At 44.1% G+C, this 22,328-nt stretch overlaps 2 protein-coding genes across 3 annotated transcripts; one reads left to right on the top strand and one right to left on the bottom strand.

Moving 5' to 3' along the window:
* The first annotated feature begins 411 nt into the window (after positions 1-411).
* Positions 412-2,174, top strand: LOC27207846 (probable serine/threonine-protein kinase kinX). The gene has a single exon (XM_016183490.3). The coding sequence runs from the start codon at positions 529-531 to the stop codon at positions 2,008-2,010; it is 1,482 nt and encodes a 493-aa protein (XP_016035822.1). The 5' UTR covers positions 412-528; the 3' UTR covers positions 2,011-2,174.
* A 7,989-nt stretch (positions 2,175-10,163) lies between these two features.
* On the bottom strand, positions 10,164-12,412 carry LOC6729169 (putative mediator of RNA polymerase II transcription subunit 12). 2 transcript variants are annotated; one of them, XM_002104454.4, is made up of 2 exons: positions 12,262-12,412; positions 10,164-11,872 (listed from the first exon to the last, which is right to left on the bottom strand). In XM_002104454.4, exons 1-2 carry the CDS (start codon positions 12,277-12,279, stop codon positions 10,475-10,477), a joined length of 1,416 nt encoding a protein of 471 aa, XP_002104490.1. In that variant the 5' UTR covers positions 12,280-12,412; the 3' UTR covers positions 10,164-10,474. The 2 variants fall into 2 exon arrangements, with proteins under 2 accessions (XP_002104490.1, XP_016035821.1); XM_016177313.2 differs by having other exon boundaries at positions 10,164-11,869; positions 12,262-12,375.
* Positions 12,413-22,328: the final 9,916 nt, after the last annotated feature.

The raw sequence follows: 22,328 nt of genomic DNA, 5'->3' as shown, positions 1-22,328 counted from the left end.
AACTTACTTAATTGTTTAGCTTACAATAACTTTATTTTTACCATTTTTATTATATGCACAGTAAATTTTTTTATTAATTTTTTAGCCCTAGTAGACCACAGTGCATAGGTCGATGCTCATTGCGGCCCAGCAATTGCGGTATAGCTGCGTATTTTGTGATTGCGAATTGTGCGGACAGCGGATCGCCGCCTCACTTGCATCTGAAAGGAACAACCAGAAAGGGACTATCTGGAACAGTTGATGCCGCCGAGTGAAAGTGAGTGCCTGGGCCTGGGCTTCCACTTACACAATCCATGGTGGATTGGCCAATGAACTTGAAGTGCCGACGAGGCTATCCAATTACAAGTAGAGCGCTCCAAGCATTTGAAGAGTGTGTGTGCTATAAAAACAGCATCGCGATGTCACAAATTTGCATTTCAAAGCGGAGCAACGCCCACGCCAGCTGCATCCAAACACGCACTCCGTTGGCGGATTGGGACAAAGGATATAGGACACAGGAGTTCAGGACACACACAACCAGCCAACGTTATGGGGCGGCCAAAATCCGGCCAAGGCTTTGGGCCACCTGCCACCAGTTCATTAATGATCTATGCATTAATGTGGCTCGCTTTGGCCATGACAATGGAGGCCATAGATGCCCCACTGCCCCTGTCCCTGGCGGAGTACCCGCTCGGCCTGCCGCTGGAACATGGCAGCAAACACCATTACCAGGATGCGGGCGTGGAATCGTTGTCGGGATTAACAGGATATACGCGAAATTATTATGGCCCCACTGACACTGCAGGCGGCGATGACTTGGCAACATATGGAAATTATGCTCACAAACTCCTGGCCACCCATCACCACCACCATCGCCATCCGCAATCCTCCCTTGGCACCACGGCCAATGGCTTTGTGCCCTTCTATTACAACAGCAAACTGCACTCACCATTCACCGCGGATGAGGAGCCGCGTCGCGACCCATCCGCCAATATCGATTTTGTCATTAATACGGCAAATTATGAGCCAAATTCCGCTGGCTACGATGTGGAGCCCCATCGCGGGGAGCAGCACTACGAAAGCTATGCATATCGGCCGCGGGTGCAGTTTGCCACGTCGGCACCCAGTCCCAGCCATTACCATTTCGAACAAATTTCCAATTACCGGGAGAATCGGGAGAATCGCCAGCGGGAGCAGGAGGTGGAGCATCATCAGCAGCAGCAACAGCAGCACCAGGAGCAGGAGGATAATACCAGTGTCTATGCGCAGCTCAAAGAGCTCCAGACACTGGCCAATCCAGTGAAGCGTCAGCAGGAGGAGTCCCTATCGAGTCATCATCCAAATCGGGAGCAAAGCCACTCACTGGAGCAGCGACATCATCAGCAACCTGAAGGCAGACAGCTGCAACATGTGCAACATCATCAGCCACACTTGCAGCAACATCTGCAACAGAAGCGGCAACATGCACTGCAATATCCTCAGGATCAACAGCAACACCAGCGCCTGAGAGTTGCCCAGGACCAGCAGATGTTGTACTCCCACAAGGATAGCCAGATTGCAGATCTCCCAGCCATAACCACCAGTGTGCATCATACTCCGGAGAGCAGTAAAGCGGTGGCCGGATTGCCGCTGGCCAAGCACATCGAGATCACCAAGAGTGTGCCCATCACCCACTATCAGAAGCAGCATGTGCCCTTCAAGCAAAACGTCCAGGTGCAAGTGCCACGAACCGTGATCGCAGCCATACCCAAGCCGATGCCCATCAAAATACCAGTGGCCCAAGCGGTGGCCGTGCCCCAGATGCAGGAGGTGAAGATACCCATCGAACGGGTGAAGCCGGTGCCCGTGGAGCGACCCATTCCCTTTGTGGTGGAGCGCAGGGTGCCCTACCGAGTGGAGAAGCCGGTGGTCTCGCCAGTTTATTATCCGTATCCGGTCAAAGTGCCAGTGGTGCGCACGGTGGTGCACAAGCAGCGCCCCCACTACGTGGCACCCGGCTGGAGTGCCACCGGGAATCATCTGCTGGGATGAGTATATCTTAAGAATAAATTCTTAAGCCAGTTTAATACCCTTGCAAATGGGGTTTTCAGAATTGTAATATATAAGTACAAACCGTAGGGTAGTCGATTAAGGTTACGTATATATATATTTGGTGGAATGTTCTTAAGATGAATTAAATACATTTATTAATTTTACATTTTATGTAGTTTGATTAGCGGCTAGAGTATTTCAAATTCAGATTATCCCTTAATTTTTGGTTTCTGAACCCCAAAAAGTAATTGCAATTAGCACAAAAAGAAAAAAAGTCCACCGACAGCAACTGCAGTGTGGCTGCAAAAGCATCCAGCATGCAACTCCTTGATCCCAAATCCAAGTTCCTAGCTCCCAGTTACCAGCTACCAAACAAAACAAGACATTCGGAGTCGAAGTTGAAGTTGGAGTCACAGGGCAGGTCCCAAGCCGAAATGAAGAAAAGTAGCCGAGTAAAACTTTTTAATTGAGCTAAAATCCAACAAATGCGGCTAATAAATATGTATTGAAGTGCGATGGGCAGACGGGGCTGAAGTTCGGCTGCAATGCAAAAGGGGGCTGCAGCGAAAGTGCAAGAAAATGCAGCGGCTAATTGCCAAATGTAACTCCAGTTGCAACAACTTTTAACTGAAGCAGCAGAAGGAGCAACAATGACGCACAAATAAACGCGACGTTCAACTTCGCCGAGGCGTTAACGAAACAGCAACAAAATTAGCCAAAAAGTAAAGTTCTCCAGCAAGGGTCGCGAAAAGTCGGGCCAGTAGTTTTTGGTTTGGGAAAGTGCTGCAAGTTATTACCGGCTAATGAAATTAGCCCTAATTGACGTGGGAGCCATTCTACTCCATTTTTTTTAGGGGGCGAAGTGAGGAAGAGCTCCACACCCACCACACACACAATATAATATTTGGCAGCAAGCTGAATTTAAGGAAATAGTTTAGGGAAAAATGAGTTCATAGATTTGGGGTTTACATTATTGATGTATTTGTTGATTTAAAAAAGTTCCTTGACTACCAAATACTCATTACTCAGCCACCTAGCGGCGAACAAACGAAACTAAGCTTACTGAGGCCTTCTTTTTCTTGTTTAATTAAACATTGGAAAATAGTTACATTAATTTTCTAGCTGTGTACTAAATTTTGTAAATTCAATTCGCTGCAGGCCACATTATTAGCATTTATATGCCACATACCTATGCAGAAGAAAACCGCAAAGCGATGGAAACCAACTAAAAATCAAATATAATAAGCATGCGTGCAAATCAACGCTTTTCCGTGAATCACCAGCTACACATGTAGTTGTGCAGTAGGTATGCAAATAGTAAATGGCGCTTGCAGCCGAATAAATGTGCATAAATTCATAATTGCACTGCCCACATTAACCGCTTCGTTAGGAATTTTGCTCATCTGACCACTGGCACCCACAGCCGGCGGCCGTTGGTCCCGGTTTCTGGCCACCCAGAACCCAAATCCAGCGTCTAACGTCCGACATCCAGCAGTCCCACTTCGCAGGCCAATGACAAAAGCCACAAAACGCAATGAACATGGCGCTCCGGTCAGATAGTTGACCGCGAATCTGCTGATGAGTCCCTCGTTTGTGACCATGTGCCCTTTAACCCCGTAGCCCCATAACCCCTAACCCTTTAACCCTGCCGCTGACACACACATGCACATGCCAGATCAACAAATTGAATGCGATTGGGTGACAAACGACTGCGTTAAATCACCGGTTTCGATTGTAATAACACCATAGGCAGTGATTGCATTTTATAATTATTTCATTTTATCATAATATATCATAATATACTCCTAAAGCTCAGAACACAAAGGAAATAAAATCTAATCAAAGTAGATATATTTCTTTGAATTCGGTTTTTGTAAAGCCACAATTTAGCTCTTAGCATTGAATGTCTGGCGCAAATATAATCACATGATACATCGGGATGACAGAACCAAAAAAACCGAAAGCTCTTAAATCAGCGCCACACTTTGGTCCCTCCGAATTCCTCGAAAAGGGCAGCAAAATGACTTTATAATTTCGAAAATGACTCTGCACTTTCGAGCAGGTAACGTAGCAAAAGGGGGGTTAAGAGCAGCACGACGACAAAGATAAACATTAAAAATTAATCAGCACTTTTGGCTCAAACTTTGATAATTGCCGGGCGGCCAAAATGAAGCCAAGAGCGTAAACAGCTACAAAAACGCTCCACACAGCATTAAATGGTCAGAAAAACGAGGGCGCCAGACGGGGAGTCCTTTGAAAAATGACAGCCAACCGACCATCAGTTAGCGCGGGAAAAGCAAAGTTTTAACCCTTTTGTGCGGGCCACCATTTTGGCCAAAAGTTCTGTATACATTTTTGTTTGTGAAATTGATGTGCATCATAAAAATTTGCGACTCAGGTGGCAAGTTGTTACTTTTGATGTGCAATGGGGCGGACTTGAGGCGCGTTTCTTGATCATTTTAATTGAGGCCAACGAAAAACGTTGTGTAGATACAAAAGAGTTAAAAGACAGTGTACAGCGGGGCGTATGAGTGATATTTCATGTACGCCACTTAATGGACGCTTGGCACCTTAAACTCACTATCCGTTTGGCTCGTAAAGCAGAAATGGCTGGGTATATCTTTTATGATTACCATAAACTATTTACACAGAACTTTAATAATCTCGTGCGTGCAGCAGCAAAATGTTTGCAAGTATTTTATACGCCAAAGGATTTATGTCGAGTCACAACATCCTGCAGGATCGTCTGGTGTTTTGCGAGCTATACACTCGATGTGTATGTGGCTTGTTTGTTTTGCTTTTGCCGGCTTTTTGCCAGTGTCTGCCTGGTGCTGTTGACGCTTTTTACTCACTCAACACCCAACACCCACTTCAACCCACACCAGACCCCCGAAAAAGCAAAAGTTTGCCAACACAAACAGCTACTCAGGCGTATAATTGCCATTAAAGTGCGCTTAAAATGAGCTGAGAGACCCTCGAAACGAGCTGGTTTTATCGGGCTCAATACGTGGCAATGGAATCCTGTGATGGCCCGGCCTTTATGCATAAGTACGAGTATCAATATTTCACAACTTGGCCCTTCGGGGGTCCTGGCAATTAAGCGCTGCAACTTTCGGTCGTTGGGAATTTTTCATGCCACATTATTCCTGGAGCATGTCCATATATATGTATGTGTGTATGTGGCCTGCTGGAGCTCATCTGGCTAGCAAATTAACCAAAAAAGGGGTCTTTCAAATTCAGTGTCCGAGCTCTGGAGCTCTGAGATGTCCCTAATTGAAGCTCACTGACGTGTACTCGAATATCAGATTGCAATCTATTTTGCCTCAGCTGAATGGCTTCTTAGTTGCCTTCCGAGCAGGCACAATTTATGGCTGGTTATGCCTGACTGTGGCTCGGAGATGGTGATGTGGATGGACTCGCTTTGATTGACAGCTTATGCTGGAAAATGCAGAGATATGATTACCTTTAGCTTGCCTGGAGAATTGTCATCTTGGTGTCAGGATAGACAATGCTGCAAAAGCAAAGCAAAAGCAAAAGCAGAAGCAGGAGATGCAGCTGTGGCTGACAGCCGTCAGTTGAGAAATGAAACTAAATGGCAGAAAAGCAAACATTTCCAAGCACCGGATCATATTTCAAATTCAAACTGTGACCGTTCGGTGTGCTGGTGCTCTAAGCACATAATGAGCAAAAATGTTTAAAATCAACAGCAAAAACCTTCTACTGAAAATGCATAGCCGTTGACATGCTGACAGCACATTATTTACATCGCCAACAACCAGCAACAGTCGACCAGTGAAATTATGAACTCCGGCAATATTGCAGCGCAATGAGCTGAACTTCGGGCGCAATATGCACACATATATTTATATATATAAATTCTGCTCATATATCCGTTTTTAATAAATTAGTTCGCAATTTGCCACGCCTGACTGGCTGCAAAGCAACCAAGCGGAGCAAAAGTTGCAACTGCTGTTCCAGCTAAAGTGGCAACAACGATGCGCAACCAGGAACCCAAGAACTGAGGAACCTTCTTAGAAACAACACTCACCTTTGAGCCTGTTTTTGAGTGCCATAAAAGCCAACTGCACGGTGAAAACATAATGTCGGTATGTAACATATAGCTGCGATGCACTTCCGTTGCGCAACGCCCCCTACAGTCGTTCGGGCGAACTAAATGTCTGTCTGCAGAAACGAATTTGTTTGCTCCTTCAAAGGACCTGCGATTTGCTATTTGTATTTCTCGTTATGCAATTGTAAAATACGTGTTACTTAATCCAGGACCAAATGTTAGAAATTGCGAGTAAAATCTTGGCCTAAAGTAAGCGGTTCTTGAAATAACTTGAGTTTCTTAACTTTTAAAACAATATACATTTAACTGTATTGCTTCAAGCTAAAACTGAGTTGTGTATTAACTATTCAAACAAATTGTTCTAGCTTTTGAATAACTTAAAGTAAGTTTCCCAGTGACCCTTTGTGTTCTTATTCGAATGCGACGACCTTTAAGCCCACGCAAACCATCTGTTTTGTAAAGAATATTCAAATGAAAACTGGGCGGCTTTAAGAGCGATTGCCATAAGCCAGTGCTGGCTAATGCCGTCATTCAATGTCAGGCAATTTCCGGTGCGTCAAGCAGAGCTCACAATTTGGTCCGGAGCACCATCGCAAATTCGAAAATTCCGCGAAGGGCAATGGCAAATTGGTAATTGGTATACCGTTAGCGCGTTCTGCGGACAGGATGGGACAATCCTCAATGCCAATTCCAGCCAACCTGATCCCGAAAAGATGGCTCCAAGGGAGGTTGGGAAGAGCGGGAAAGTGCGGGCCAGGTCCTTGCCCAGACGATGTGTAAATCATTTGAGCAAAACGTAGACATAATCTCGGAGCACGGGTATTGCGACTGTGCACGTGCCAGAGGCTTTTATTATTGTCTGCCCGCCGCTCGTCTGATTCGCCCCAAAACGGCAAAGGACCCTAAAAAATTCATAACATGTAGCGCCGCATATCCCGAAAATCCACACCCGAAGACGGCGACAATGTGAGCGCCCATCAGCGACCAGGATGCGGAGTTTGTGGATGTGGATGTGAATGGGGATGTGGATGCGGGTGCCACTGAGCCAGCAGCCATCTCGCTGAGTGGCGGTCTTACGTGGCAATGACATGGGGGGATAAAAGTATCATTGCTTTTAGAGAGAGTCCTCATCGCGGGCCTCCTTAGTCCTCCTAATATTACCAGGACGAAGCCAAGGCTCGGCCGTCCGTCCATCCGACCATCCGTCCAGCCATTGTGGCCACAATAAAAATTCGCATTCCCATTATATAGCCATCACCGTTGTTACTGCTATTCGCACACCCCACCTAAATGGCAAAAGTGGGGAGTTACGGATGTGGGCGTACACAGAGAAAGATTTCGGTAGGAGTGGGTTTTCTGTGGAATATGACAGCATATCTAAATTAAATATAAATGATAACTTTACCGCTTCAAAAACATATGATACATGGTTATTAAATTTCTAAATTAATGGCTTAGCGTATTGTTATACACAAAATGATATTATTTCAAAATAGTTTAGTTCATGTGTAGCAAAACCCAGCGGCAATCAATAAAAACTCCGCAAATGAAATGAATGCCATTTAATGGGCTGCGAAGGGGGGAGGGAAGGCGAAAAATTAGACAATGCCTAGGAGTTGTGCATCATAAACACTTTAAAAATCATTTTTGGCCAAAAGTTGTGCAAAAATATTTATATAAATAGCTAAACCGAGGCGAACTAAACTTTTTTGTGAGTTATATATTGCGTCTACAATTTGGAGAGCAAGCTCAAAACTTTCATTATGCAAAAGTTTTTTAATAAAAGTGCAAACATAGTGGCAGCTGACTCCAAAAAATACCGCTCTTACTCTCTCTTTCCTCTTCATTTTGGCCACATGGCTAACACACACACGCACGCACACAGACACATCGACATGCACATGCACTTGGCCGTTATTAAAACCAACAGTTTTGTTTACTGCCACGCGGAAGTGAGTGTGTGTGGTTGTGAGCCATCTATTCCCAATTGCATATAACAAAGTTTTTGTGCGCCGTTTTTCGACCTTTTTACCTGGCCGACAAAGATATCGCACAAATTCAACGAATGGCTTGTGGTGCAAATGGTATTTAATTAAACATTTGAACTCAGCAGCTAGCTGCATACACGAATTGATATTGTTGTTAGGCCAAATAATTAGTGTGATTCACTCGTTATCTGTCGACCAGTGATTTTCTGTCATCAGCACAAACGCCACTGAATCAAATGAATATTCTCGTGTTCACACATTTGCCTCTAATGCTGCCATTTGCGAATTTCATTCTCATTCTGGTTCTAATTTAAATTAATTAGTTTTATGTGAACCACAAGGCAAACTCTCCATAAACTAATAATACATTGGCAAGCATTCAAGGAGAGGCCAAAACTGAATAGTTAATTAAATATCGTACACACTTTTATGTGCAGCTAAAAACAATATTGTGGTATCGCAAAAATGTGACTAATAAAGCGGCGTAATAAAAATCATAATAACATTTTAAATGTTTAATTTAACATAAAAAGTGTGTAAAAAAGTGTACAGAGGAGCCCCATAACATACATACACACACATACACGCAGCCAACTGAGTTGGCAGCGATATTACGTATACGCACGCATGCACATGGCGACATGGCAAATATTTTGTATGCAAAATAAAGTACTCGAAAAGTCACTTAAAGTGTGTCGCTGGGCGGGGCTGCTTCCTGACTAACCGCCTGACTGGAGGGGCATAAAGAGCGTAAAAAATGTTAAATGATAAATAAAATTTACAACCGCAACAACAGAGCCAGCAACACCAACAAACACCAAGCCGGCAACCTAGCAGCCAAGCAACCAACATCGAGCATATGTGGCAAGCGAAGAAGTTTCGCCTCTCTCGCCCATTTGGGTCGTATGCCTTCCCTCGAACGAGCGACATAATAAAATGCAATTTAGACATCAAAAATACACAGTAAATGGAGCAAGAGTAGCAAGTCGCAGCTGACAGGACGAAAAAGGACGACAGCCAGGCGGCAACGAAAGGAGGAGGTTCGCGCAAAGAGTCACAAACGGACGCGTGACTGACAAGCGAGGGGCGAGGAACCACAGCCGCATCCGCATCCGCACAAGCATCCGCACAAGCATCCGCGCCAAAACGACAAACAGTCGAGGGCGCGCAACACGAAGGACAAAGGACGATACACTTAAAGAAAATTTCAAAACTTAAAGACAAATTTTGCTTGACTTGCTAAAGACTTTCTAAGATTTGCTAAACTAATAGTTGGCTTCTTTTAGTAATAAAATTTTAATTTATTTATATATTGTTTATATATTTACTTGAAGTGTACTTGTAAGAATTACTTTTTTTCTTGCAGTGCCAATCGCATGTTTGAGGAGGAGGCTGTGCGTGCGGGCCAAAAGGATTGCTGGAGAAGACAATTTACTGGCAACGATATGTTATTCTTTCTTTCCGCCAGCGAGCTTTGCCCTTCTGCAACAGCTCCGCCGTCCAGTGCATATTTAAAAGCAATGCTGTGGCATACTTTTCACCGAGTGGAGCTGGGAACTGGAAAATGGGAGCTGGGAAAAAATAGAGGATAGCAGTCCCTTGGCCAATTCAATCGGGCGGCAGCAGCAAATCAAAGCAGAGAGCTGCACAGGTGACACAGGAACCAGCGGGCCAGCACGAGCGGCATGCCGGCGCGTAGCGGGACAACAAAGGTGTGCACTTAATTTAATTAGAGCCGGTAACGAAGGGGCGGGGGGTATACCCTTCTTGGCCAACTTGAGCGCCCACTTTTCCAGGCCGAACTGGCGATGTAATGGTCTGGAAATGGCATTTGGCAGCCTGCGAACAGCGGCGGAGAACGCGCGAGCCTTTTGTGAAGATGAATTTCATTTCATTAAACACAAATTTCATTGTGTGCGCTTAAAGTGAAATTAAATAAATGAGGAGGAGGTGAAGGCACCAGGGATGGGGGTAAAAGGGTTATGTCCATGACAAATGCACCGTGAAATCGCTGCTAAAAACCTCGTCCTTGCAGTACGTGTGTGTGCAAAGTCTGCCTTGCCATTTTTCCGATTTTCATTCGGTTTCCGTTTCTGTTTCTGTTTCTGTTCCCGTTCGTGTTTGTATTTTAATGCAAATTGTTGTAATGTTAAATGAGTCACAAAATTGTTGTACATCACGGGGATTAAATGAATTTTAAAACTCGACATTAAAAATGGAATACGAAATGTGCAAAACTGCATAATGTTGTTCGCTTTGGTTTGGTGACACAAAAGGCTGGAATGACGGTGGCGTATGCGTAATGTGCTTATAACTATAACGAAATTCGCGTGCTCTGGATGCAAATGAGAAGCGCAGGAGTGCAGGATTGCAGGATGGGGATTTATAAATGTGCACATCCTAGATTCTACCACCAGCTCTTGACCTTGTGCAGCACTGTCTTGAAGACGGGCACCTTCACGGGAAACGGCTTGGGCACCTTGATAGGCACATATTTGACCACATGATAGGGCACATGCTTCTCCACCGGCACTGGGATGTGTTTCTCCACGGGCACAGGGATCAGTCGCTCCACCGGAACCTTCAGTTCCTTCTCCACCGGCACCTGAACGTTCTTGGTGATCGGTATGTGGATGGGCACTGGCTTGCGAACCGGTATGATGACCGCATGCGATATGGGTATCTTCACCTCCTTCTCCACCGGCACGTGCTGCTTCTTCACATGCTTCACCGGCACATAGTTAATGATATCCACATGATGCGAGTGATGGGTGTGTCCCTGGCCATGACCACTTGCCTCCGACAAGTAGTTGGAGCTCTGCTCCTGCCCAGCATCGGGATGCTCCTCAAAGTCATCAGCACCAGATCCGCTCGAGGCAGATGAAGCCGATGATGAAGCGGATCCAGAAATGGATGGTTCATGATGGCCAAAATACGAAGAGTGCTGTTCCTGCTCCTGCTGATGCTGCTGCTGCTGCTGTTGGTGGTACAGTTGCTGCTGTTGCTGCTGCAGCTGCTGCAGATGCTGTTGCTGCTGCTGCTGTTGGTGTTGCAACTGCTGGTGGTAAAGCTGCCCCTGCTGGTCATCGTATCCAGAGTACGGCGGCAGGAAATTCCCCATTGAAATTTTATCGTACGCATAGGGATGAGCCGCCTGCTGCTGTTCCGGCTGCTGCTCCTCCGGCGTCGATGATGACCACTGTGCGTAGTCCTGCTCGGGACCAGATCCAGCTGAACCGTAGGCTGGCAAAAATCCACCATTATGTGCTGCACCCGGATAATTGTAAATCGGCGAATGTTCTTGATTGTTCTCCAATCCACCGCCAGATTGTCCATTTCCCGAGTCGAAATCATGGGCTCCAGCTGCTGCAACGGCAGCCACCGCGGCGGCATCTTCATTGTGCTCCTCGTAAATCGGTATCTCCTGTTTGGTGGAGCCCAGGGCCAGTGCCTCCGTATGGGTGGGCGCAAGCGAGCCGTACCCATTGGAAATGTGTCCCAGGCCCGAGAGATTTGTTAGCCCGTTGAGCACGTTGGCCAATCCTTGCCGAGAGCCTGAGGAATGGCCGCTGCTAAAGGCCCTCCTTTCACCCGCATTTCCCCGTGGAATTTTGGCCAAGCCATACCGATGATTGGGATGATGCTGCATCGGCTGATCCATTGGCAGCCATCGATTCTCGAACAAAGACCCCATATTGTGATACGATGGGTGGTTCTTGGCCGTCTCTGTCGAGGATGTGGTGCTGGCGGTGGCCCCACTGACAATTGTCAGTATGGTGGTGGCTGCTGCAATCAGCGGCATCTGCTGCGGACGATAATACACAACGATTTAATATGCAAAACACTTCAGTGGAGCTAGGAGCGAAGGATATTAAAACTGGAAAGGAGTCGACTAAGAGATATCTTCACCTAACTTTCATTAAGCATAAGATAACTTGTGAATTTGTTTTGACTATTTTACTAGATATTTTAACTAGTTTATTTAACTAGTCATTTTGTTTCAAAATTTGCAGATTTGAGTATCCTTTCTATGGATCTCTTAGTCTATTCCATAAGTATCACTAGCCGCAATATGAAAAAAAGTTCTCAATAGCCGATGTCTTTGTATTCCAGAATTTTTGCATAATGCATTTTTAATATCCTTGACTGCGAAGCCAGTCGCTCCTTGCAATGCCATCCACATTCCACACTCACCAAATTAACGTTCGCCATTGGGCCTGGTGGGCTTCGAACTCTGGCTGGGATTGGGCTAAGACCTTGACTGCGGCTGCTGGCCGACTGCTGCGATGGTAATGTGGCCAAAGCCAAGACGGGACAGCGTTTTTATATGACCAGGACGGAGCTGCTGCGAGAGGAAAACTCTTACACAATTTTCAGCATCCAGCTCTGTTGATAGAAGGCGGCTGGCCAAAAGTGAGTGTTAGCCATTCGCTGTTGACCTGTTGCCATTTCTCTCGCGCTTTTGCCATAGCATTTATGAATTAAGTGACGCGATCAAATCCAATTGTACAGCAAGGCGGCAGAGAAAGAAAAAAATAGAAATTGTAATAACCAAATCATGAGCAGAAAAAAACCGGATCCCGAACACTTGGAAAAACAATAAAGTTCAAAGTCATTTTCCCTGACAAACGACAAGGAATTAGTCGACCTGGCACGCGCCTCCATCGCAGTGCAGCTCCATGGTGATCTTGCCACGATCCGCTGGTGGCCTTCACCAGGTGCTCGCAAAAACCTGCACTCCTTCAGTCGAGTGGAGTGGCGCAGATTCGAGTGGATGGCCAAAAGTGGTTGGACCGCTTTGGTGGCAAAGTGCTGGACAAAAGCTGATGGCTGTGATTCATTCCATTGCTTTGGCCGAAAGGCAGCAAGCATTTCTATTTGCCATTGTGTTTTCGGACTTGCCTTCACCTTTTTACCAAAAAGGTTAGTTTTAATTGTTTCAACAGTGATCTCTCCCCTTTTTTTAGGCCATTGTTCGGTTTGGGTTGGAGTTTTTTCTTAGTTTTCTTGGCCCAGCAATGGGGCGTGGCGGGCGGAAAAGTGAACGCCTTTTAAGTGCACCTGCAGACATGATGCTGCTGATTATATTTTTCTTGCCAAGCGTAACAGCTCGTTAGTATTTTCAAGTGATTTTCATTTATTTTCCCTGCCTTTTGCTGCTGCTCCTGCAGACCAACCGATGGAGGAAAGGCCAGGGCAAAAAAAAAAATAATAAAAAAGGAAGTGTACTGATTTGAAAGGAAACAAACATTTCGCAGCTGCCCAAAAGAGTCTGGGCTCTTATCGCTGCTCACCGACTGGCTGGCTGCCATGGCAGTCACCTTTCAGGGTATTTTTTTAAGCGAAATTCACGCTTACTTCATTTCAATTACAATTACATGATTCCATTTCTCTCGCTGGCTGCTCGCAAATGCAAAAATGATGTAACTTACTAGAGGCCAACGCGATTACCTGGTTGTTACCATCTCATTCCCAGCCCACAAATGTAAATCCACTCTTTTTGCAGGACAGAGCCAAACCAATCAATAGCTTTGAGCTCGCACAAATGTATAAACAACACGAAATCGCTTTTTAAATACTATATTTTCGCTTTCCATTTATTATTGGTTTTTTTTGTCTTATTTTGTTGCTGTTGCTGTTGCTGTGTTCCTTTATTTTTGGTGGCAGGGCTCAAACAAATGACACAAACGGGCACAGATGCAGATCCATATTCAGATACATACCGATAGATTCAGATACATATGCAGCATGCAGCATGCAGCATGGGATGCAAATGCCAGCACTGAGCGGGTTATAAAATAAATAAAACTGTTTCGCATTTTTGTGCCGTGCTGAGTCGAGTTTTTAAAAACTCTTTCAAATGTTGTGTAATATTTTGCCAGCCCGTATATTTATTTTCGTTGTGTTGGTCGAAAGGCGAATGAGAAAAAAAGCGACAAAATAGTCGAAATATGCATTTGAAATACCAGTTTTTGGGGGTGCAAAAGCGGATACGCCTGTCGGTCGAATATCCTTGTGCAACGTGCTCATATTTGCATTGTATTTATGCACAGTTTTATTGTTGTTTATTGAAACTGGAAGGGGGAGGGAGGTGGGCTGCTGCCAACAAAGGCTATTGGAATTTCGGTGCCTAAATAGAAGTGCCAACAAAACTAAGCACACACTTACATTTTGTCAACTGGTCCATTTTCAACACCACAAACCTGGTTTTGTCAGCCGGAAAATAATAGTTGGACTTTTGGGCTACCCGAAAATGGTTATCTTCGAAAGAAAACGAAGGAATTTCCACAGTCTACACTCATTTTGTGGCCTGACTGAAATATTTTTACTCTTTATAAACCAGAAATATACACATACATTCATATTTCAAATATATACATGCGTGAAAAGATTTTTGCAGTTTATTATTATAAATATTTTTTATTATTTTAAATGGTGATTTTCAGAAGACCCGTTTATAAATTGGCAAGACTTCCTTAAAACCGAACCAGTTTTCCTGTCCCATTCCAGTTGACCAATTGTAGATTCCTGCCACCTCAGAAAATCGACGTTTGCGTGCCGAGATGTTTTGGCATTGGATGTGCAGGAGTACACCCCGGCGTATACTTAATTGCGAGCGTGTTTATTATCTGGCTGTGCTGAACGTCATGGTCGTAAATTAAAATGACACGCTTTGCATATCCTGCCACGCCCCTCTCCGCCGGCCGCCCCTGCCGCCCAACACATGCAAAGCACACACACACACACGGCAGCAATAAAAATTTTAATTATTCAATTAAATTACACTCGAAGGCGTTGCTCACAGCTCCACAGTTCCACAGCTCAGAGTTCACAGTTCAGAGCTCAGAGTTCAGAGTTTGGCGAAATGCGAAATGAATGACGGCCCATAAAATTGACACCGCCACAGTTGCACGAACAGCGAAACAACAGTGAGTGAAAGGAAGCGGTCGGCTCAAGGACAATGCATTCGCACGGCGAAATCATATAAAAATCATGTTTATTTAATTTGCATTACAAAAGGACCTACGCTCGTTAAATTCACTCCACGGCCGACCGGCCACGCCCACGTTTTAAAAAACAATAAACCCTATATGTACGTGGGGCGGGGAAGTAGCACGTAAAATGATTAGCAAATATGCCACCGAAATGCTTGCAGATACGTACGCACGGGGGAGGGTGTGTGGAGCCATAAACCTGGACGGAGGGAACATTAAAGGTGGGGCGTCGTCCTTAAAGGAAGGTGCTGTTCCAAGAGGTCAGGGGGCAGCGCTCCAAGCCGCTGGGCACGCAATACCCTCGGCGAACGGGAGCATTGAGGCAAGGCACGCATATTTAATTAGCTTCATGCACTGCCGTTTTGTGGCCAAATGGGTGGGTTGCTAGTGGGTGGTTCAGTGGCTCAGTGGGTGGTTTGCTGGGTGGCCCCAAAGACGGTGGCCATTCGAGTGGGCGGACCCCGGCAAGTTAGTGACCGCACTCCAGCTGCGGGCGCCACAGTGAAGATCCTCTCGAGGGAATCGCCTGCGCCAGATTTGATTAGGTATTGAAATGATAATGGATTACAGGCGGCATGATTGCGTGGGTCAGCATTGTATAGTATATATAGCGCTTACGAAAGTGATTTGCTCTTGAGAGAAAAGTATTCTTAAAGGTTATTTGGAGGGGGTTGTGGGGCCACAAGAAGAAATGTAATTTCCTCTTAATTGCTTATTAATGTCAATTTTATTTATAAACTCTCAACCTTGCATGAGTAAAGTACCAGTAAAATCGCCCATTAAATTAGTTTTAAATTGTTTTTAAACTGCAGATAACAAGTCGCTTGTCTGTAATTAAATCTCTTCATTGGTTTTCAAAGCGTGATCATCAAACACTGTGGCATTCAATTATATCTTAAATTGTGCATCAATTCTAATATAGTTAAAGTAGGGTTTCCAATCCACCGAACCACTTAATTTGCACTTCGTGCGAGGGAATATGAGCTGAGTAGCCGACTTGGCACATTTTATATGCGTGTCCATGTCGTTCCTCTGATGATTTTTGCCCCTGTTCACTGGGTTTCTAGCTGTTGTTGCTCTTGTACTTCCATGTATTTGCACCATGTAGTTGTACTCGTAGTAGTTGTACTTGTAGTTGTAGTTGCTGTGTGATTAATTCGCGCAAAGAGTTGTGCGCTTCCGTTTCCGGTGGCTGTTGTTGTTGGCAGCGCCGCTCGAGCTTTTGTGTTTCACATTTCACAGGAGGCTGATTTGTGCTTAGCTGTGGGTGAGCCGGTGGGCGGGCCACAATATTAATTGTTTTGTGCCCAACGAGGCTTAAAAACACATGCTCATGTAAGCCACGTCCGCTGCAGTGGCCTCCTCATCTTCCCATCCACGCTCATATATATATATATATTTCCTGCCCCCCGTTGGCCTTTTCATGTTCAGGTTTTTGAAAAATCTGGGAAACGCACCGGGATTTCTGGCGGGGATCTGGAGTGAAGTGTAGTGCCGAGAAGTGGAGTACCCAACATTTGACGCTTCAGCTTGGCCCCAAACATTTAAGATAAGAGCGCCACAATGGGTTCGTTTGTATGCCATTAATATGAAAATCAGACACACTTATCTTAATTAGTTAGTCGCTCATAAAAGGGCCAACTGAAAAGTCAACCAAGCAGCTCCTGGGACATACTTACTGGGTTTCCACTAGCCAGGTGAAGGTACAACTGAAAATAAACGCACACGCAATGGGGTTCATGGCATTTTTTTCACATTTCCACTTCTTTTTTTTATTTTTTTGATATTATACAATATTTCCAGGGGGTGTGTTTAGCTTTGTGTGGGTTCTAATGTGCCAGCATATACAAATTATGGTGCTTAACATGTAATACTTAATTTTGTAGAACAAGCGGCGCATTTAGTTTTTGGTCTTGTTTCCCAGCTATGTTTGCTTTCCTCTCTCCTTGTGTTTAGGGACCTCCAAAGGCGCACTTACCTACGGCTAATTCGCGTTGAGTATACGTCATGTGGTGCACGGCAATAGGGTTGCCATCACACACTAGGAAGCACTATAAACTTATGCAACGGAAGTTATATTCCTACTACTTTAAATTGAATAATTTTATGGCAAAACTAATAAATATAAAAATTAAATTAAAATGATTAGTATTATTACCCAATCTTAAACATGAAGCTCTATGGAGAGAAGGTAATATGACGGAATTAATAGAAAAAAGAATTTTTTTTTTTGTCTTTATACAAGCAGTTATCATTGCTTGCTTCAAATTATGTATTTATCCACCATTTTTCCCCCTTTTCAGCAGCAATTTGTTTAAGTGTCATTTTGTTGGCCAGGTTAGTAGGCAGCAAAACGTCATAGGAGCCCAGAGACCTTTAAGGACTCCTCTAGACCAGAGACCAGAGTTCCGTGCGGCAATGCGCAATTGAATGAACACGACGATGACGATGACTCCTTTGAAGGAGCTGCCGTTGAAGTTGAGCTGATTATTGCTGCCTTCTTTATGTGAGTGTAGGTGTGAGTGTGAGTTTGTGGCAGTGTGTGTGTGTGAGAGGGTGCGAAACCGGGGGCGATTCCTGGAAACGAGCAGCTAATTTAAAATGTATACGACTGTCGGGGACAGCGAGACAATAAAGGGGGGATGGATGGGAATGTAGGGGATGTTGCCATTTATGGCCATTACCATGAAGCATTCAACTTTGTCGTTAACTGCCTGAATGCATAAATTAGCAATTGATTTTTGCTGCATTAAATATTTAAGACGCACACTTGCTGGCTGTTTAACGGTTGTTTAAGGGTTGACTTTAAGTTTTGACCGCGCTTAAATCGCCAGATGATCAGAAGCACTTGCCGCTCGCAACTTTTTAAGACCCCTGACAATTTGAACTAGCAGAAAGTTCAAATGTTTCGCTGCTCGTGCACTTAGCAACACTTTAGCTGCCACCTCACTCAGTGCAGCCCCCTCGTTTTGGCCATCTCTACTTAAGGTCCGTACGTATATATACACTTTTTTATGGCTACATTGTGCGTATATTCTCCTGGTTTCTTTCTCCATTTTTTTTTTTTGCGCGCAATTCTTGTAATATCTATAAACGTAATTGGATATGTGGCGCGTCTGACTGTTTGACTGGCAAAACTTTGAGCTCTTCATTCGTTTGCCGAACTGGACGCCAGCGGAGAACCCAGTACTTCAACTCCCAAAACGCACGCCACACGTCTGTTGCGCCCCGGAAATTGGCAACAATTGTAGCGAGCCACAGAATGGCGGCCATAAAAAGTTGTTATGAAAATTTCCTAAGCGCTATTTGCCCTTGCACTTTTCCCATTTGTTCTTTTTTTTTGGGTTTTTGCCCCTTTGTCATGCGTATCTCTTCGCTCTGAATTGCCGGATAGGCAATCAATTCAGCAATTAAACAACTTGGCGGCTGTTATGTAATGTGGCAAGTGGAATCGGGGGAAACCCTTGAAGCCATCAAGATCTGGACCAAAGTAGTGAAAAAAAATGAGACACCTCATTTGAGCTCGCATTTTTCCATCTTAAATAAGATAAGTAGCTTTTACTTACATGCTGTTATATTCTATATGGCTTAAGAAACAAGGAGCACCTTGCTACTTACTACTTAACTTGTCATTAATATTTTCGCGCAGTGTAGCTGAGCCGCTTGGCGCGGTTCTGTGGAAACATTGACAGTCACTTGCTGGTTTTCCGCTTCAACTTTGGCAGCATGTCAAGTTCGTCAGATGGCTTCCGCCAACAGCTGCTGTTACTCTTAACCCTGACCGCCACTTTGCACCAATCCTGCCTCATCCTCATGCCCATCCTCATCCAGCAGCATCCTCGAAGCCATTTGCCTCCCCAATAACTGGCTGAAACTTTATGGCAAATTTCGTGCGTTAAGCCTTTTGACAGCTGCACCAATTTGAAGTATTTTTCTTAATTTTCCCAATAGATTTTTGCGCACTTTTGCGGCTGCAACTTGAAAGTAGCCACAGAGGGTTGAAAGATGGTAATATCTGGCAGAAATAAGTGGCGCTGGTTGGGGCCAGGAAGCTCGGTTTGAAAACTTTGGCTTAATGTTTGCGCATTTTATGAACCTGCTGGAGAGGAGAGCGTGCAACTCAACGACGGCTATATACCAACAACTATTTTGCACTTAGTCGCAGTTGAAGCATAAAATTGATTTTTAATTGGAAATTGTTTGCATATTTTGTGTACGGCCAAGCCGCCGAGCTACCAGACCCCCACTTTTTCACCTGGTGAAAGTGAGCCAAAGTGCATGTGAGAATTTCTGTGTGCGAGCAATGAAAAAAGGAGAAATGCGCAAAAAAGAACAACTTTTAAAAATCCCTGACCTCAAGTGAAACAAGCAGGGAACTTCAGATAGCACACAGTGTTCACTCGACCGTTTATGTGTTGAATTTTTAAAAACTACTTCTGAAAACTTCCCTAAGTGGCTGAAAAATGTAAATTGCTTGGAAACCGTATGGTATCTAAGCTACTTATTGGCCATTTCCCAGCTCGATCGTGCCACTTTCGATCTGCTCAACTTGGCCAGACGGCAGGAAATCGAATTCACGCGCTCATTTTCCATTCCCCCACCAGTTGGAGTTTATTAATATTTCACATCAAACATCCGCAGAGCAAACAAAACAAAACGCGAGTGTCTGCGTTGGGGTTGCATCCACAATGCAGTGGGTGGTGGACAGTCCGCAGTCCACTTGTGCCCAGCACTATAAACTGGGTCACATCCACCGGCCAAATCGCGGTCGCCGATTTCGCTGCGGCTGCAACACCATCCCACTGAAACAGTGCACCAGTGTTGCACCACCCAGTGGAAAGCAACCAACCACCCACCCATCAATGTGATTCCAACTGTCGAGCATGCGCAGTTTTCCGGGGGATTCCCCTGCGGCGAATTCAATGGCCAGAAGCATTTCACTTTTGGCACTCTGGCACAAAACAACACACCACACACAACACAATCGCCACTGTGTGTGTGTTGTGTGTACCGGTGTTGTCTACAATTTCCCTTTTGTATATCAATTGCCTTTCATTTTATGGCCTTTTATTGCTTCATTTCGGAATTTTCGGTGTGTTTGCCATGCGGCGTCCTGTGCATCGCGTGTCCCAGGCCCACGGGGCATTGGATACGTCCTCTTTGGGGCTACGGGCTACGGGTAAGGGGTTACGGACTATGGACTACGGACTACCAGCTACGGACTAATGATGCCACTTGCCGGCAGCAGAAGCGACAAACAAAAGGCGCTGGAGAAGTTTGGCTTCTGGCATTCGACGTGGCGTGTCCTGGCACTGCCAAAAACCACAAAAGAAAGGATAGCGGAATCGAGCGACTTATAAAATGTTGCATATGGAATGCCCTTTCTTGACATAGTGATTGAAATCGTTATGAATTGTAATACTTTCCATTTCAATACTTGTGATTTAACAGGCTAGAAAGGCAAAAGATCATCTTAGATAAAGCATTTGAACATTACATAAATTTTATAATTAATTAAAATAGTTATAAATATAAATAGTTAATTATTTAAATGTGAAGTTGAAGATATTACAAAGTAAAAATAGGCATAGCATTATCCAGCTGAATGTCAAAATCGAGCTACCCACCGTCGTTTTGTTTGAAAAAGGACATCTCGTCCTGCGACCGCCTATCTCATGTCCTTTGTCAAGCCATGTCTTTAGTCATAACTTTGTTGTTGTTTTCGGCTTGTTGTTCGTGTCGCTGGCGGGTCATGTGCATGTAATTATTTTAGTAAAAATATGTGAATGCAAAATACTGTAGGCCTCATTCGCAGTGCAATGTGCATATTTTATGCACTTTTGCTTTCCGCTTGACAGCAAAATTTATTTGACCGACTTATTTTTCGTGCTCCCATTTTTCGGTTGTTTATACTTATTTTGTATTTTCTACAAAGGGGGCGTGGGCACACACAATGGGAACAACGACAATAACTGCGTTGACAAGAGCGACATTGCTCTTGAGAATTACACTTAGTTACATATACATATATGTGCATGTGTATATTCGCAGTTTAAACAAAAAACTTTTAATTACATTTGAAACCACGCAGCGAAACGAGCAAGAATTAAATTTCATATGCAAATTGTTGGCAGCACTCGCGGCCCAAATGAGCAAACTTAATGGCCAACAAATTTCAATCGAAGACGCAAAGAAAAGTGAAAATATTTGCTTAACAAAACATTTGCTCCTTTGCTTTGGTAAAATTTTTAGGAACACTGGAGAAATCAGTTTTTACTTAACAAAAGATTTTTTGGGCGAAAGTCGAATTGAAAACAAAATTAGAAATTATATGCAAAGTCACATAAGAGTATCAAAAATATAAAATATAACTTGGAAATTAAATTTAAATTTCGAAGGGTTTTTTATTTTATTTTTTTTTTTTTACAAGTGGTGGAGCAAAAGGTGTAAGGACTGCCACATGGCTAATGATAATTATCAAGCCAACACTCGCACAATTGTTCCTGGCTCCCATAATAAATATTTGAAAATATTTCTGCGTAATTTTATTTTCCCAATTTCAAGGCAAGTGTGTGAACAGTTGCGTATGTGCAAGATTTTCGGTGGGCCAAATGGGAGCTTCTTATGTAACTTTACCAGCCATACTTCCGCGCCTTTTGCAACTTTTGCGTTTTCATTATTTTATTTAATTAGGTAAATGTATGCAAAGGCACCCAGCCCATATGCATATGTATGTGTGTGTGCTCTCCCACACTCACGCACAGCGCAACATGTGCCTCGGTAATTACAATTACTTTTAATAATGTTGCTTTAAATGGGCCAAAAGGGTTCAGGTTTAGCTCCTGTTCTTAGAAAGCTAAGCAGCGAATTAACTTTCGAGTTTGAAGGAAATTTAAACGGATTTCACTCGGGGATAAATCAAAAATCATGAACAGAGTAATAAGGTTACGTAATTAGGCGTTTTAATTTCTAAAGAAAAGAAAGCTAATCTTCAAGGTTTAGAACAAATTCGTCGTTTTTTACAAGCCAAACTTTTAGTAGAAGAGCTCTAGACTAAGACGGTTTCTTTATAAGAGCCGCCTCGCATTTATACTAGAGAAAACAACGGTGCAACAGAAATAAATAAGTTATTTAACAATAAAAGCAAAAAGACAGTAAGCATGTTTTTCTTATTATTTTATCAAATTTTATTTCAAATCATAATACAACTTATAATTGAAACAGATTTAGATGAACTGTGCCATGCTAATGGGCACTGTTATACGT

This window comes from Drosophila simulans, chromosome 3R (assembly GCF_016746395.2).
Source record: "Drosophila simulans strain w501 chromosome 3R, Prin_Dsim_3.1, whole genome shotgun sequence".
Classification (NCBI taxonomy): domain Eukaryota; kingdom Metazoa; phylum Arthropoda; class Insecta; order Diptera; family Drosophilidae; genus Drosophila; species Drosophila simulans.
This window is presented reverse-complemented; position numbering and strand designations above follow the sequence as displayed.